The sequence below is a fragment of the Diceros bicornis genome, chromosome 12 (genome assembly GCF_020826845.1).
Source record: "Diceros bicornis minor isolate mBicDic1 chromosome 12, mDicBic1.mat.cur, whole genome shotgun sequence".
NCBI lineage: Eukaryota > Metazoa > Chordata > Mammalia > Perissodactyla > Rhinocerotidae > Diceros > Diceros bicornis.
The window spans coordinates 23,674,000-23,691,250 of NC_080751.1; the positions used below are offsets into that span (position 1 = coordinate 23,674,000).

A 17,251-nucleotide genomic window follows, 5' to 3' on the forward strand; every position below is an offset into this window, starting at 1 on the left:
CCATTCCTTTGCAGTTACCAACAGTGCCGCAATGAACGTATGTTCTTTTGTATTTTCATCAGTGTATCTTTGAGATGGATTCTGAGAAGTGAGATTCCTAGGTCAAAGGCTAATTGCCTATGTAATTTTGCTAGACACTGCCAAATTCCCCTTATGGCAATGTTTTAGTTTGTACTAGTGGATATGTTCTGAATTAGTTTATTGTGAGACGTTGGTGCCATTTATGAAAACCTTATTAGTCTTCTAATTAGCTGTAAGAAATATTTTCATGTTGCAAAATGGAAGTTTAGACATTATTTCACTTACCAGATTTTTTTCAAAATTATCACTGCATTACTTACCATCTGTAGTTTATAAAAGAACAATGGATCTGTCTAAAAGGTCACATGGTTTAAACTAATTTTTTTTAAATATACTATATCTGTGCTTAGTGAATACAATTGCCAACGTTAAGGGTTTGTTTTTCGAGTAAGTGTAGTATGTATATTTTTAAATGTTTGGTTTTTATTTAATTATAAATGTTTAAATTTCAGCTAAAATTTTATCTGAAATTTAAACATTTAAATATAAATGTTTTTAAATTTCCCCCAAAGATAGAGCTTTTTAAAAATTTTTTATCCTAGGGTATAAACAGATTTCCCGTTGGCCTATTTCACTTAATTTTGAAATACTTTGGACCAACTAGATTACCTAGGTGTTTTTTAACCTATTGTTTTATGAAGCTATTAGATTGTGTGGCAAAAATCCCTTTGTATATAAAGGTACCCATCGTCAATGCCCTGCATAGCATGGACTACATGGGACCATTCTTGTCACTTGGATGGTGCATGCTTTTTCTAGGGAAAAATCCCTTCAGGAATCCCTAGTTCCAAATCCCTTCAGTAATACTTGCCTTTACCATCCCCACAGTGGTCCAGATTAGAGTCCTTCTTACTTTAACCCTAGCTAGGATCTGCAAATATTAGAGATAGGTTAAAAAGGAACATTACATTTTTTGAGAAAAAGTTCCATGGATAGTTTGTAGCTCAGTATTTTTATATTTTCAGTCTTGTGTTCTAATGATTTTCAGTTTAATGACCTGAGGGATATTGCACAGTAACTCAAACTGATCATGACAGAGATTGAATTGAGTCAGTCTGTCCCTGTAGTCCTTAAGATATTTATATGCACCAGGAAGAGGGCCTGGCATAGTAAGCACTTGTATTTGTTGAATAAATGAATGGATGAAGAGCTTCTATCATTGATATTCGGTGAATGGTTAATGAGGAAAGGGCTTAGAATATCTGAATATTTTGTCTGTGAAAAGCAGACCAAAAAACAGTCATGAAATTTCTAGAGCCGGGTTTCCTACAACACATTTCACTATTTGGAGGTTAAATGTATAAAGAGAGAAATACAATTTGGGAGACACCGTGAAAACATCACACTTTTGTTAAGTTAGAGGACTCCACTTTACTAAAGCATCGCATTATTGCACAAGTACTGTCAGCTAGAAAAGTTTTGCCTACTAGTTCCCTTGGTTGTGGAGTGAATTTGGGTTTTTAATGAATATATGTAACATTTTCCTCTTCCTTTTTAGGCATTTGGGATCACAACTTTGTGAATTAGAAAAGCTGATAGATAAAATGATGATTGCAGAATTTTCTGCATATTCTCACAGTGACTTAAATAGACCACTGGAAGATGACTGTCAAATTTTAGAAGAGGTATGTGTTTTGAACTGTGAAATGAAATTGATATCATTGCTTAGTGTTAATTCCCAGCAGTCTTAGTTTAGAACACATTCTTCTCAGATTATAGTGAGCAAAATTATCTTAAATTTTAAGCTCTTTCAGACCTATGAAGTCCTTCACTATGTGACTTTAACAAGCCTCATAATTGTTCATTATCCTATGAAATTAGAGAATAAAATAATTTTATAGCTTAATTAGAAATTGGAGTTAAAATGAAGGCTTTAGCTTACAAACCAAGTTCAAAATATAAATATAGGATGAATTAACATATATCCATGTGTATGCATGTACTGGAGTATGTCTTTTATAAAAAGTGATTATTATTATGTAGCAACTTATTAGTCATTCACATTCACTGAATACTCATAAACATGTTTTATGTATATGCATATACAAATATTTCATATCCAGGCTTCACTTATCTGGTGACTTCTCAGTGCTGATTACTGCCAAGAACTAGTAGAGAATCCAAAAAGCCCTGATAGCAGCCTAAGTAAAGATATTTTTGTACATGTTAGCAGTTAATTTCCCCCAGTCTTCTAGACCACTAATTTAAAAACCCAGGGCTCGTGCAGTATTTATTGGTCATCAGTGTTTGAGAAGAATGCTTTCTAGCTGCTTGTTAAAACTAGGCCAAAATATACTCTTAGATTGTTTTGCCGCCAAACCTGCTTCATTTGATCCACTGTAGTGGTATAGGATTTACCAGTTTTAGAACCCTAACTCCCAAAATATGATGACAAGATTGCTGTGGAAAGGGTTTTTGTAGGCTTCTAGAAAATGCTACATGCAAGATAGACATCTGAGGATCAAACAATAAAATCCTTGATGTTGAATATTTTTACCTCTAAGTGAGATTATTTTATATTTAAAGTGTGAAATTACATACTCTTCTTTTATTTTAATAGGAAAGACTAGTATCTCTTGTATTTGGACTTTTAAAACAAAGAAAGCTTAATTTTTTAGAAATCTATAGTGAAGAAATGATTATTACAGCAAAGAATATCATTAAACAGGTAATTATACATTTTTTATTTGCTACATTTTGGTCTGGAATCTTTCTTGAAGTTTATTTTTACATGATCCTAGTAATAATATATGCAGTATAATAGTAATATTTTCTCATTTATTTAAAAATTGATGGGGCTGGCCTTGTGGCATAGTGGTTAAGTTTGTGTACTCCACTTCGGCAGCCCAGGATTGACAGGTTCAAATCCTGGCCGTGGATATACCCACCGCTCATCAAGCCATGTGTGGCAGCCTCCCGCATATAAAATAGAGGAAGATGGGCACAGATATTAGCTCAGGGCTAATCTTCCTCAGCAAAAAGAGGAAGATTGGTAACAGATGTTAGCTCAGAGCCAGTCTTCCTCACCAAAAAGAAAAATTGAAAATATAGACAGACAAAAGAAAAACATAGCCCTGCCATCCAAAAGATGATCACTTTAAGAATATTTCTAAGTGTAAATTGTTACTGATGTTTTTCATTGTTGCTGTCAAGCTGTATATATGATTTGGAATTGTACATATATTTCAGTTAGAATCATAACATAAGCATTTTCTCATATCAGCCTTCAGAAACATCATTTTTAATGGTTGTATAAAATTCCATCAATATTATGTTAGTTAAACCTACTTAACCTTTCCTCTATGTTGAATATTTAGGTTGTTTTCAGTTTGGTACTGTAAAGAACACACATCTTTTTTTTTTTTTTTGGTGAGGAAGATCAGCCCTGAGCTAACATCCATGCTAACCCTCCCCTTTTTGCTGAGGAAGACTGGCTCTGAGCTAACATCTATTGCCAATCCTCCTCCTTTTTTTTTTTTTTTTTCCCCCCAAAGCCCCAGTAGATAGTTGTATGTCATAGTTGCACATCCTTCTAGTTGCTGTATGTGGGACGCGGCCTCAGCATGGCTGGAGAAGCGGTGTGTCGGTGCGCGCCCGGGATCTGAACTCAGGCTGCCAGTAGCAGAGCGGGCACACTTAACCGCTAAGCCACGGGGCCAGCCCACGTCTTTGGTATAAAGTTTTGTTTGTTTGGTTTTTCATATTTAAGACTATTTCCTTATATCTGATTCCTAGAAGTGGAATTATTGGTCAGAGAGTGAAAAATATGTATATATTTTTTTTGGTGAGGAAGATTAGCCCTGAGCTAACATCTGTTGCCAATCTTCCTCTTTTTGCTGAGGAAGACTGGCCTTGGGCTGACATCTGTGCCCATCTTCCTCTACTTTGTATGTGGGACACCTGCCACAGCATGGCTTGATAAGCAGTGTGTAGGTCCGCGCCTGGGATCTGAACCTGCGAACCCTTGGTTGCTGAAGCGGAGCACACTAACTTAAACTACTATGCCACTGGGCCGGCCCCTGAAAATTTTTTTTTTTTTTTGTGAGGAAGATCAGCCCTGAGCTAACGTCCATGCTAATCCTCCTCTTTTTGCTGAGGAAGACCAGCTCTGAGCTAACATCTATTGCCAATCCTTCTCCTTTTCTTTGCCCCCTCCAAAGCCCCAGTAGATAGTTGTATGTCATAGTTGCACATCCTTCTAGTTGCTGTATGTGGGACGCGGCCTCAGCGTGGCCGGAGAAGCGGTGCTTCGGTGCGCGCCCGGGATCTGAACCCCAGCCGCCAGTAGCGGAGCTTGTGCACTTAACCGCTAAGCCACGGGGCCGGCCCACCCTGAAAAATATTTTTAAATTGTTTGATACAAAGAGCTGAATTGCTTTCTGAAATGATTTTATCAAAATATACTCTCACCAGCAGTACATAAATGTTCCTTTTACCCTGATCTCTAAGAAATTATAATTGTAGACTAAATCCATGTGTTTTACCCTGATCATTGTTTTGACTTTTTTCACTCAGATAAATCTCACTCACTGAACTTCAGTTTTTCTATATATAAAAAAGAATTTTTTTTTCTTTTTTGGTGAGGAAGCATGTCCTGACAAGCGGTGCCTTGGTGCGTGCCTGGGATCCGAACCCGTGCCGCCGGCAACGGAGCGCGCACACTTAACCGCTACGCCACGAGGCCGGCCGCCCAAAAAAAGAACAATTTTAAATGTACTTATTAGGCTTAATTATCATCATCATTAGGTTGAATGTGCATTTCTGAGTTTTTAATGTTTAAATAAAACAGACAAAAAGATTACAATCACCTCATCTTCTACCTCTTTCACACACTGACTGAAACACTGTATTTTAAATTGTTAGAACCACTTTCAGAAATTGTTGGCAATATCTACTAGTGCTCAATATACACATATATTATGATTCAGCAGTTCTACTCCTAGGTATTTACTCAACAGAATTGCATACGTAAGCTCACCAAAGACAGCACAAGAATTTCATGGCAGCACTATTTGTAATAAAAATTGGAAAAACCCAAATTCTATCATCAGTGGAAAAAATAAATCGAATTGTATATTTATACAATTGAATACTATTCAGCAATAAGAATGAATAAATTACATAGAACAACGTAGATGAATTCATATACGTAATGTGAAGCCAAAGAAACCAGCCACAAAAGAGTATACACTGTGATTCCACTTATGTAAAATTCAAACAGGCAAAATTAATCTATGGTATTAGAAATCAGAATAGTAGTGTCTTTGGGAGGAAGTAGTGACTAGGAGGGGAGCATGATGGGGGCTCACTGACAAAAGTTCAGTTTCGTGATTTGAGTTCTGGTTACACACGTGTACTCCATTTGTGAAAAAAATATTGAGCTGTAAACATAGTTTGTACAATTTTCTATGTGTATATATATATGTGTGTGTGTGTGTGTATATATATATGTATATATGTTCTACTTTTAAACAGATTTTTTAAACTGCTATGTTTTAATTCCCAGACTTCTCCTGAAGTCTAAGCATTTATTTTTTTTTTAAACTTGAAACTGTTGCAGGTATTGCAAGGAAATGTAACCTCTAAAATGAATTTCTCTTGGAATTTTAATATGGGGCTTATATCTTGTTCTTAAGTATTGTAGTTCTAAGGTTTTTTGGTGTATGATTTTGAACAGTTTTAAGGAGTAGGGGATTTTAATTAATACAGTTCAAGCATACCCTGGAATAATTATTTAATAGGGTAAGGGTAATGCCGCAGTTTTTTAAACACCTTAAAGTATTTATAAAAGACACAAGAGAAGTCTGGTAAAATGATTATTATAGTCATTGAGGCCCTTTTTAATACAAATAAACATGTAGTACTTAGAATCCTAAAGACATTAATCAATTTTTCTTCTTAAATTTTGCAGTGTGTGATTAATAAAGTTTCAAAAATAGAAGAAATAGACACAGATGTTGTTATGAAGTAAGTATAAATATTAGATTGGGGGTTATTAGGGAAAAGATGACACATTAGAATAAGGAGGATTTAGTTAAGGAATTATTTACTAAGGTATGGGCAGAATGTAGGAAAATCCCAAGTGACAGTGCAGTACCTTTAAGGGACAAGGGAAGAGAGCAGTTAATAGAATTCAGAAGGAGAAGGATGTGTAGTAGTTGAAAAGAAAGACATATAGTTTGTTGAAGTGATCTTCAGTGGAGGGAGGCAGTCATCCTCAGGCAACCCCTCAGGGAGGGAGATGGAGCTATAAGTACCTTTCCTCCTTCCAGTCTTTTGTAAGAGCTCCTCATTGGCCAAGCCCAGCAGGTCAGCCTCCCAGGCAGAGAGGATGGAGAGGATACAACGTAGTAGATATAGAGGGGGGAAATGGAAGATCATCCATTTCAGAAGAATAGCAGTGTTAAATTTAAATTATTTAGCTATATAATTAAAATCCAGCTTCCAATTGGCTTTGAGAAGTTTGAGTACGTGATTTTGAATCACCCATGTGTGTAATTTTTTGTTCTCACCCTTGAAATTCCTGTTCTTTTATTTTGAGAAGAATAGCGATAAATATTTTATGACTCTGAATTTCTCATTTATATAGATATCTAAACTTTATTAACTGGCCTAAGATATGAATAGCAATATGGACAACTGTGAAACTTCTCTGGGGCAAACTCACAGAATGAGGATTGTAGAGTTTTAATTTTCACGCTATTACCTAGTGAAAACTCAGTTTCAGAATTAGTTAAAGCAACCCTAAAAATAATGCAGGAATCACTAGTAGTTGGAAGAAGGAAGTTTTTGGGACTCTGTTAAAAGCCCCGTGGTTATGTAGAGTCAGTTATTTTTAATTTTTTTCTTCCCTAGGGAGTTTTCTCAACTTAAATAGGGAACTTCTTGTATGTCAAGTATAGGAGTATCTTTTAAGAATAAACTCCTAGCTGCAGCAGCATTTATTAAAAATTTAGAGTAAAAAGTCATTGTACTACTATAAAATATCTTTATGGAATTCTACTTTGCATTAATTTTTTTATCTTGAAATTATTGATTGATGTCAGCAACAAAAATATTGGTTATACTATTATCTATTATACTAATACAATATCTTGTATATATACTAGATACATGTAATATATACTAGATGTATTATATATATATTATACTAGTATAATATTGGCTAATACATAGCACTTTTTAATGCACTGTGCATTGTTCTAAGTACTTCTTATTAACTCAGTTAATATTCACAGCAACCATGTAAGGTAGATTCTGTTACTTTGCCCATATTAAGATGAGAAAATTAGAGCATGGAGGGGTTAACTCATTTGCCAAGGGTCATACAACTAGTAAGTGGCAGGGTTGGAACTTGAACCGAGGCAGTGTGGCCCAAGAGCCAATGCTCTTAGCCACTGTGCCATATTACCTTTCTTATGTGGAAAAGTACTTTTTAGTTTGTAGTTAGAAAAGTAGGTTATTAAGTTTATTGAGGGAGATAGTATGTTCCTATTTTTATTCTAGAACTTATCTTCGCCACCTTTAACCAAAATTGGTTTATTTCTCTGTGATTTTTCATCCAGTGGTCACGAGGCATGTTCACATGGAATTACTATATGATAAGATTCTTAAGTCAGTATACTTGAGTAGACTAGTCTTAGAGATGTTTAAACAAGGAGGAGTTGTTTGGTAACTGACCTCTTCAACTCAATTTTATGATTTTAGTTAGATATCTAGGTGAAACTGCATTTTATTCTTCTCTTACTAGATAGTATTTAGTATGATTTCCTCCAATTTGTAGATATTATCATATTGGCCCAAGACATTCATTATTTTTGTTTGAATTAATTTTTTTCTAGGCTTGCAGATCAGATGAGAATGTTGAATTTTCCTCAGTGGTTTGATCTGCTAAAGGATATTTTCTCGAAATTTACAATTTTCCTACAGAGAGTCAAGGTAAGCTGATATGAGTATCAGTTTGTCCAGGATATCCCTAAAATTGTCAGCTTTTTAGATATATAATACATATAGAATCAAACTAGAATAAAACAATTTCTTTGTTTTTGTAATTTTTCTAGAGAGGCTTGGTTTTAAATAAGATTTGAAGTGCTTCAGAGTACTTTGGTACTTTTTATAATTTTAGATGGTTTGTTTTATATTAAAAAGGAAATATAATGCTTACTTGGCATTAAATAGTAGATAATATTTTGTCTTGTGATTTTGTGATGCTTGACTCTGTCTAGACTATCTAGAGGTAGAATATTGTGAAACACTCACAAATCTGTCCCAAACCACGAATTTTTCTAGAAATTTAATGTTGATGTAATGGTATTTTTTAACATATAGTTCATATTTAAATTGCTCTACTAATGTCCTTTATTGCAGGTTTTTATTTCATTTTTCCCTCTGGGATCCAATCAAGGATCATGCATTACATTTAATTATTTTATCTCGTTAGTCAAACCACTTAATTTTAAGCCATTCAGTATAAGGAAAAGAACACATGCCACACAGCGTTTTTCAGAAGAAAAGATGTCACAGCCTCTAATACATATTGGTTGGAATTACCAGCATGTCATAGCTCTGTTTTAATAAGACAGTCATTAGGAATTACTGAGTGTTAACAACCTACTTGTGAAACTTGATATTCTTTGAATTAGCAGGTATCAGTATTGTGTTGTATGTGCTAGTTAACATCCCCAGCATTTCCTGAGTATCATGTTTAATGGTCTCGGGGACTTTGGTACTTATCTATGAGATGACTTTTCCTTATTGACATTGGAGTGATGCTAAGTCACATGCAGAAGCTCTCCAGAGTGGGAAAAGTTTTATAAAATGTGATTCACTGTACTTAATTTAGACTCCTCCCAAAATGTTGATCCTACCCATTGAGAGTGATAGATAATAAATCTGTGTCTGTGGATTGCTCAGTAACTAAGGCCATGTTTTTACTTTTCCTTATATTCCCACCGTGACCTTATCACACACACTTCTATTATTGCGTGTCTGGATATATAGAACTCCTACATTGCATAGGGTAGAGTTGGCCAACTTTTTGCCAGTAATTTTTTAAGTAGCTATTCCACTTTTAGGTTCTATATCAGTTAAACTAAGCCAAATTATTATTTGATGTATGTATGATGTGGGAACAGTGATTTGTCATAGTTGTAATTTCTCATTTTCACGTATAGGCCACTTCAACTAAAGTTTCTATAAAACAGCTTTGAAGATGACATAAAACCTTTAAATATGGTACTTTTTTTCTTTGAAAAAAGTTTGTGGTTCTATAAGGGTATGATTTCACTTAAAAATAATGTTAATTACAAGCTGTTCGTTTTTAATGAAGAATTTTTAAATAACTACAAATTGGAAAGAACCGAGATGTCTAACAATAGAGAAATGGTAACATAAGTTATGTGTGGTATATTCATTACCATGGAATATCATGCAGCCAATGATTTTTAATGATTGGAGAAAATGCGTACATTGTAACGTTAAGTGAAAAGGCAAGATATAGACCTACTTATATAGTTTGATCTCAGCTATGTTAAAAATATTTTTTATCTCTTCATCTTCATAGAACAAAGAGACAGCTTATCTTTTTGGTGGTTATCTTTAGGTGGTAGGATTACATATAATTTAAATTTGTTACTCATTCTTTTTTGTTTTTCCTAAATTTTCTACAAAGAGAGGTATTACTTTTATAATCAGAAAAGGTTGTTTTATTTTTTAATAGTGTTTATCATGTTACAGGAATAAATTATTTGAAAATCTTATTTAATTTACCAGAGTTATTAATTTACCATCCTACATTCTTGTATTTATTTCTCAAAAACAAAGGATATTTTATGTCACTCTAATATAAAGTAAATTATATTTTTTAAAAGAAATTAAAGCTTAAAATTTCAGCCAGAACATTTCAGTAATATTTTTAGTGTAAATGGAGAAGAAATTAAAAGTTGGGGGCTTGAAAATTTCATATTTGAGCGATTGTTAACAACTTAAGGATTAAGTTAATTGTGTTTTTTGAATTTTTTTATTGTAGCAAAATACTCCTAACATAAAGTTTACCATTTTAACTATTTCTAATCGTACAGTTTAGTGACATTAAGTACATTCATATTGTTGTGCTGCTATCACTACCATTTGTCTACAGAATTCTTTTCATCTCATTAAACTGAAACTCTGAACCTATTAAACAATAACTTCCCATTCTCTCTGTCCACTAGTCCCTGACAACCACCATTCTACTTTCTGCTTCTATGAGTTTGACAACTCTAGGTACCTCATATAAGTATAATTATACAGTATTTGTTCTTTTGTAGCTGGCTTATTTCATTTAGCACAATGTCCTGAAGCTTCATCCATGTTGTAGCATGTGTCAGAATTTCATTCCTTTTTAAGGCTGAATAATATTCCATTGTGTGTATATACATTTTGTTCATCCATTCCTCTGTCAGTGGACACTTGGGTTGCTTCCACCTTGTGCCTTCTGTGAACATGGATGTACAAATATTTCTTAGCTGCTTCAGTTCTTTTGGGTATACATCCAGAAGAGAAATTGCTGGGTTATATGGTAATTCCATTTCTGATTTTTTGCAGTGTTTTCCATAACAGATGCACTATTTTACCTTCCCACCAACAGTGTACAAGGATTCCAGTTTCTCCACATCCTTGCTGACACTTGTTTTTTTCTCTTTTTTTGATAGTAGTCATCCTAATGGGTGTGAAGTGGTATCTCATTTTGGTTTTGATTTGCATTTTTCTAATGATTAATGATGTTGAGCATCTTTTTGTGTGCTTATTGGCCATTTGTATATCTTCTTTGCCCATTTTTTAATGAGGTTATTTTTTTGTTGTTGAGTTGTAGGAGTTCCTTATATATTCTGGCTATTAACCCCTTATCAGATACATGATTTGCAAATATTTTCTCGCATTCCATGGGTTGCCTTTTCACTGTGTTGATTGTGCCCTTTGATGCATAGAAGTTTTTAATTTTGATGTAGTCCACTTCATCTATTTTTCCTTTTATTGCCTGTGCTTTTGGTGTCATATCCAATAAATCATTGCCAAATCCACGTCATGAAGCTTTTCCCCTATGTTTTATTCTAAGAGTTTTATAGTTTTAGGTCTTACTTTTAGGTCTTTTATCTATTTTGAGTTAATTTTTGTATACGGTGCAAGATAAAGTTTTAACTTTTCTTTTTTATATGGGTATCCAGTTTTCCCAGCGCCATTTGTTTAAGACTGTCCTTTACCCATTGAATGATCGTGGTACCCTTGCCAAAAATCATTTGACTATATATGTGAGGGTTTATTTCTGGGTTCTATAATCTGTCTCATTGGTCTGTATGTCTGTGTTTATGCCAGTAACACGCTGTTTTGATAACTGTAGCTTTATAGTAAGTTTTGAAATCAGGAAGTATGAGACCTCCAATTTTGTTCTTCTTTACTGTTAATTGTATTTTGAATTTTTATTAAAATTCTTGTTTGTTGTCTATAACCCATAGATTCGGCTGATTTGTATAGCTAAAACAGAAAATAATTCTTAAATGCAGCTTACATTCTCTTTGAGGAATTTTTAGCTCTTGTTTTCATTTTGTTATGTGGGCAAATACACCTGATCTGTCATTTTAGAGACTTATCAATATATGGTTACCAGAGTATTTCATTCACTATTCTCAAGATTGGAAAATTTTTTTTCCTCTAGCTGTTCTGGTGTTTTTGAAACATGAACTTGACTATAAATTGCTGTAATAGGTTAATTCAGAAAGTAAATCATGTACCTACTGTTGAATCTATTATATGTTATAAAATCTTCTGGCACCCTTAAGCAAGAATGGGTCTGGACTTAGAAAAAAATAATCAGCAAACCTTTAAAACTGTAGGTATGGTGAAAACAGGGAAGAAGAATCCCTAAGAGAACACCTGATACATTGTATATGGAAAATATATTACTGTATTAGCTAAGATGTTGTCAGTTAAAAGGGGCAAAGTATTCAAATCAAAGTAATTTAAACAATAAAAGAAATGTATTGGCTCAGGTAACTTAAAAATAGTCCAAAACGAGACTAGGCCTCATACATGGTGTAGTCTTGGTTCTCTAGCTTAGTTTCTTTGTTTTAATTCACTTCTGCCTTCATTTTTGTTAGCTTCATCTTTAGACTACCTAACCTAATTGTAGCAAAATGACTACAACAGTTCCAGCTCTTTCACAATTGTATACTATATCACCTAGAACACGATTTTTCTTCTCCAGTCATCAAGTGCAAGTCCTTGGCTTTAATTGATTGGACCAATTTAGGTCACGTACCCAATCACTGTGATCAGGAAAATGCCATGCACTGATTGGTTTGGGTCTGGATTGTCTTTTCATCTCTGAACTAATCATGTGGCAAGGAGATTGACAGTGCACTGAATGGGCTGTTCAGGACCGACGCCTGAAGCTGAAAAGTAGACTCAGTTTTGCGTGGCTGTATTACTGTGGGGGAGGTGCGGAGTAGATGTTGGGGAGGGAAAGACCATGTTCATCATCAATAGTCTTTTTGTTAAAAAAAAAATTAAAGAAAATCAGCAAGACAAAGGAGATAAGGAAGAAGAAAGGCAAAATGAAGATGAGGGAAATAAGCACATTGAAGATTAAGACAGTAATGGGGATTAAAAGCATCAGTGATGGAGTGTTGCTAGGAGGAAGTTTGTGACAATAGAGAAGTTACTGATCAGTAGAGGGAAAAAAATGCAGTATCCGTAGACACTTTGGTACTATAGCCTTGAAGACACAGAATCTCTGCTGTATACTGTATGGGCTATTGTATCAATTAGAATGCTTTTAGATCCAAATAACAGGAAACACAAGTCAAAGTGTCTTAAACAATTAGGGAATTTATTAGCTCACATAACTGAAAAATATCCAGAGGTGGGTCAGCCTTTAGTAGGTGCTTAATAGAGAGGCTGATGATGTTATCAAGCCTTGGCTTTGCTTCTCTGCATTTTTCTCAGTCCGTCTTCTGTGTATCTTCTTTAGCTTTAAGCTCCGGCCCATGGTGGTTCCATATGCTGATTGGACAAACTTAGACCCTTATCCTGTCTTTAGAGACCTAAAGTTGGTGTCTGCTTCCCCAGAACCATATAGATCTTGAAAAAAAAAACATCAAGAGTTTTGAGAAAGAGGGCAACAAATTATGGGAATGCAACCATGAATGTTAAAGTAGGCAAGTAGCCCCTTATTTCTTAATAGTCCATGAAGACATTAATTTACATAAATTTACTCTTAATTCATTTAGCTTTCAATATTTATTAAGTACCTCCTACTTGCCCAGAACTAGTCTAGGTATTAGGATTACAGTATCTCATGGAGCTAACATTCTAGTGGAAGGAGACCTCAAATTAAAAAATTAAAAAGATAATGATAACTTATTTTTTAAAAACTGGGTAATGGGATAGAGTTCTTGGAAGAAGAGTCAGAGAAGACCTTTTTGAGAAACGACATTTGTTCAAGAACTTGAATGATAAGAAGGAAACATGTATGCAAAGATCAAGGTGAAGAGCATTCCAGGTAGAGGAAACAACAAAGGCACTGAGATGGGAACAATGGGATTTAGAAGAATAGAAAGAGAATCAGAATGTCTAGAGAGTAGTGAATGAGTGAGAAAAGGCATGAGGTGAGGAGAGAGATGTGGATATAAGGGTAGGCGTGGTAAGTAATATGGATTTTTTTCTTTTAAGCAGGCACATCAATGAATATGATTCCCTGACAGGCAAGTTATGTCTAGTGTAACCTATTAAGAGGTTAGAGAAATACACAATATATTTTAGGGAGATTTCCATTTACAAAATCAATTAAAATACAGAACTGTATTCCTAAGCTTAGGGAACCCATTTCTCTTGAGCAGTTCTATTTCACAAGTCACCTTTACTCTGTGTAATAAAAGATTGGTAGAAATTGTGATATGCATGACCTTGACTCATGTATAAGATATTCAAAAGTACATGCACAAAATTCACTTTTGGGAACTTTAGATACAAGATATTTTAAATCTTTTAAAAATGTATCCTGTTTTCTTGTAGGCAACATTAAATATCATTCACAGTGTTGTTCTCTCAGTTCTTGACAAAAACCAAAGGACTAGAGAATTGGAGGAGATTTCACAACAGAAGAATGCTGCAAAAGATAATTCACTGGACACAGAGGTGGCTTATTTAATCCATGAAGGCATGTTTATAAGTGATGCATTCAGTGAGCGTGAATTAACATCTATAGCAATTGACACTACCTCTCAAAGAAATGCATCTCCAAATAGCGAGCCCTGCAGCAGTGATTCAGTATCCGAACCAGAATGTACTACTGATTCTTCATCTAGCAAAGAGCAGACATCATCATCTGCTACTCCAGGATGTGTGGATATTATGTGAGTATGTTGACTGCTGCCGACTTAGCAAGATTTTGAGTCATCTTATTAATGGTATCAATAAGATTAATTATTCAGTTTATTGAAAAACCATGTAAACTTTGGTGTTGGAATTTAATGTAACAAAAATAAATTAATTTTATGAAACGTATCTTTTTGAAAATGTATGGAAAGTAAGGAGGTCAGCATTGGAAGTAATCGAGAATTGCAGAATTTTAAGGCTGGAAAGGAACCATTTAATTAAAGGGTCTCATTTTCAGAAAGTGTAGATGACTTATTTAAAGTTACTAGTGTCAGCACTTGTCCTGGAACTCAGGTCAATATTACCTTGGTTATTTTTCTTTCTTCTACAGTGTCACCTTTGTATTTTGTATATAGTGAAGATCTGTTTAATTTACAATTTTTAGTTTTTCAAAGACATGAATTTCCAAGTGGATCACCCTTTTTAAACATTACTTTTTAATAGTTATTTTGAAATAGTTTCAGATTTACAGAAAAGTTGCCAGAATAGTACAAAAAATCTTGTATATCCTTCACCTTGATTCCCTAACAGTTTGCCACATTTCCTTCTTTCTTCTCCCTCCCTTTTTCTCTCTCTCTCCTCCTCTCTCTCTCTCATGTTAATATTTTTTCAGAATCATTTGACAATAGGTTGCAGACTTGATGTCCCATTATCCCTAAATACCTTATTTTATATTTCCTGAATACAATAATACTCTTATATTTCCTGAATACAATAATACTCTCTTAAATAACGACAGCATACCAATTAAAATCAAGAAAACATTGATACAGGGCCGGCCCCATGGCTTAGCGGTTAAGTGCTCGCGCTCTGCTGCTGGCGGCCCGGGTTCGGATCCCGGGCGTGCACCGACGCACTGCCTCTCCGGCCATGCTGAGGCTGTGTCCCGCATGCAGCAACTGGAAGGATGTGCAGCTATGACATACAACTATTCACTGGGGCTTTGGGGGGGAAAATAAATAAATAAAATCTTTAAAAAAAAAAAAAAAAGAAAACATTGATACATTATTATCATCTAATCCATAGACCCCATTCCAATAATGGTTGTCCCAATAATCTCTTGTATAGAAAGAAAAAAACAAAACAAAGCCAATAAAATCTTTTTGGTCCAAGAACATAGTTTGGATTTAGTTATTGGTAAGAATAGTAAGAACTCAGTACTTTTGTTCATTTTTACGTAAGTCAGCTTAATGGCCCAAGAGCTTATAAAGGTTGAAGTTACAGCATAAAATCAGCTGTAACACCTCCCCTCCCCACCAAAAAGAAAACCTGAACTACATAATAATAAAAATATTTTTTCTTTGTTCAGGCTAATATTTTCATGTATACTGGTTAGGATGCAGTCTAAAACTGCTATTAAAAGAGACATAAAAACCTCTGTAGCTTAAACAAGATAGAATTTTGCTTCTCTCATGTAACAGTTCAGAGGTAGGAGGTCCAGAGCTGAGAAGGCAGCTCTACTACCATCCTCATTGTGTAGCTTCCATCTGTGTCTAAGGATACTGCTCCAAGCTTTTATCATCTTATCTGCTTCTCTGGCAGCAGGAAGGAGAGGACAAAGGGCTAGTATCCTCTTTATTTTTTTGTTTTGTTTTAACTTTTTAATTGGAGTATAATATACATATAGGACAACACACCAATTATAAGTGTTCAGCTCAATTAATTATCATAAAGTGAACACACTGGTGTAATCACCAACCAGGTTAAGAAATAGAACATTACCAGCTGTCTAGAATCCCCTCTTGCCACTACGCCTTCTACTTCTTCCCAAAGGAAACCATTAAAACTATTGGTTTTTCCACTTTTTAAACTTTATATAAATGGAACCATAAATGGAATCATGATTTTTGTCTCTAATTTCTTTCATTCAACGTTATGTTTGTGAAATTTTTCTAAGTTGTTGCTTGTAGCAGTAGTTTATTTTTATTTGTGTACAAATGTTCCACTGTCTGACTACACCACAATGTGTTTATTCTTTCTACTGTTGATGAAATTTTGGTTATTTCCATTTGATTGTTGTTCTGAACATTCTTGTAGATGTCTTTGGTGCACATGTTATAAGCATTTCTATTGAATGTATATATCTAGGAAATAATGTATATGAATGGTCAATTTGGCTAATGCCAAACAGTTTCCCAAAGTGATTGTAATCATTTATAATCCCATTAGCAGTGTGGAAGTGTCACTCCACATGTTCATTCACTCTTGGTATCATCAGTCTTTTACATGTTAGCCATTCTGGTGGGTATGTCGTGGGTGTAGTAGTTTTAATTTTTATCTCCCTGATGATTGGTGAGAGAGCACTTTTCATATATTCATTGGCTGTTTGGATATTCTCTTCTGTGAAGTGCCTATTCAAGTCCTTTGGGTTGCCCACTTCTTTATTGTTTTGTCTTTTATTTCTTATTGCTTTACGGGAGTTCTTTGTGTAGTCTCAACACAAGTCCCTTGTCAGTTGTCCATATTGCAAATATCTTATCCCATTCTGTGGGTTGACTTTTCCCTCTTTTATTGGGGTCTTTGGTGAACAAAAGTTCTTAATTTTAGTATAATCCTATGATTCATTCTTTTCCTTTATGGTTTGTGCATTTTTGGGGGTGTCCTATTTAGGAAATCTTTCCCTACCCTAAGGCCTTGATGATATTCTCTTAGGTTGTCTTCTAGAAGCTTTGTTGCTATTCCTTTCACATTCAGATCTACAGTCTATCTGGAATTGATTTTGGTGTACAGTATGAGGTTTTCTTTTTTCCCCATACGG

General features: G+C 34.5%; 1 protein-coding gene across 5 annotated transcripts in view; it reads left to right on the top strand.

Annotated features, from left to right (window-relative positions):
• VPS54 (VPS54 subunit of GARP complex) overlaps positions 1–17,251 on the top strand; it is a 111,153-nt gene that overhangs the window by 64,206 nt on the left and 29,696 nt on the right. For all 5 annotated transcript variants that reach the window (XR_009221670.1, XM_058551100.1, XM_058551101.1 and 2 more), the window contains 5 exons: positions 1,580–1,706; positions 2,642–2,749; positions 5,993–6,048; positions 7,923–8,019; positions 14,131–14,471. Coding sequence is in view for 4 of the 5 variants with exons in the window: in XM_058551100.1 (XP_058407083.1) it covers positions 1,580–1,706; positions 2,642–2,749; positions 5,993–6,048; positions 7,923–8,019; positions 14,131–14,471 (729 nt within the window). In the remaining variant the exon portion in view is untranslated. The remainder of the gene's footprint in view (positions 1–1,579; positions 1,707–2,641; positions 2,750–5,992; positions 6,049–7,922; positions 8,020–14,130; positions 14,472–17,251) is intronic.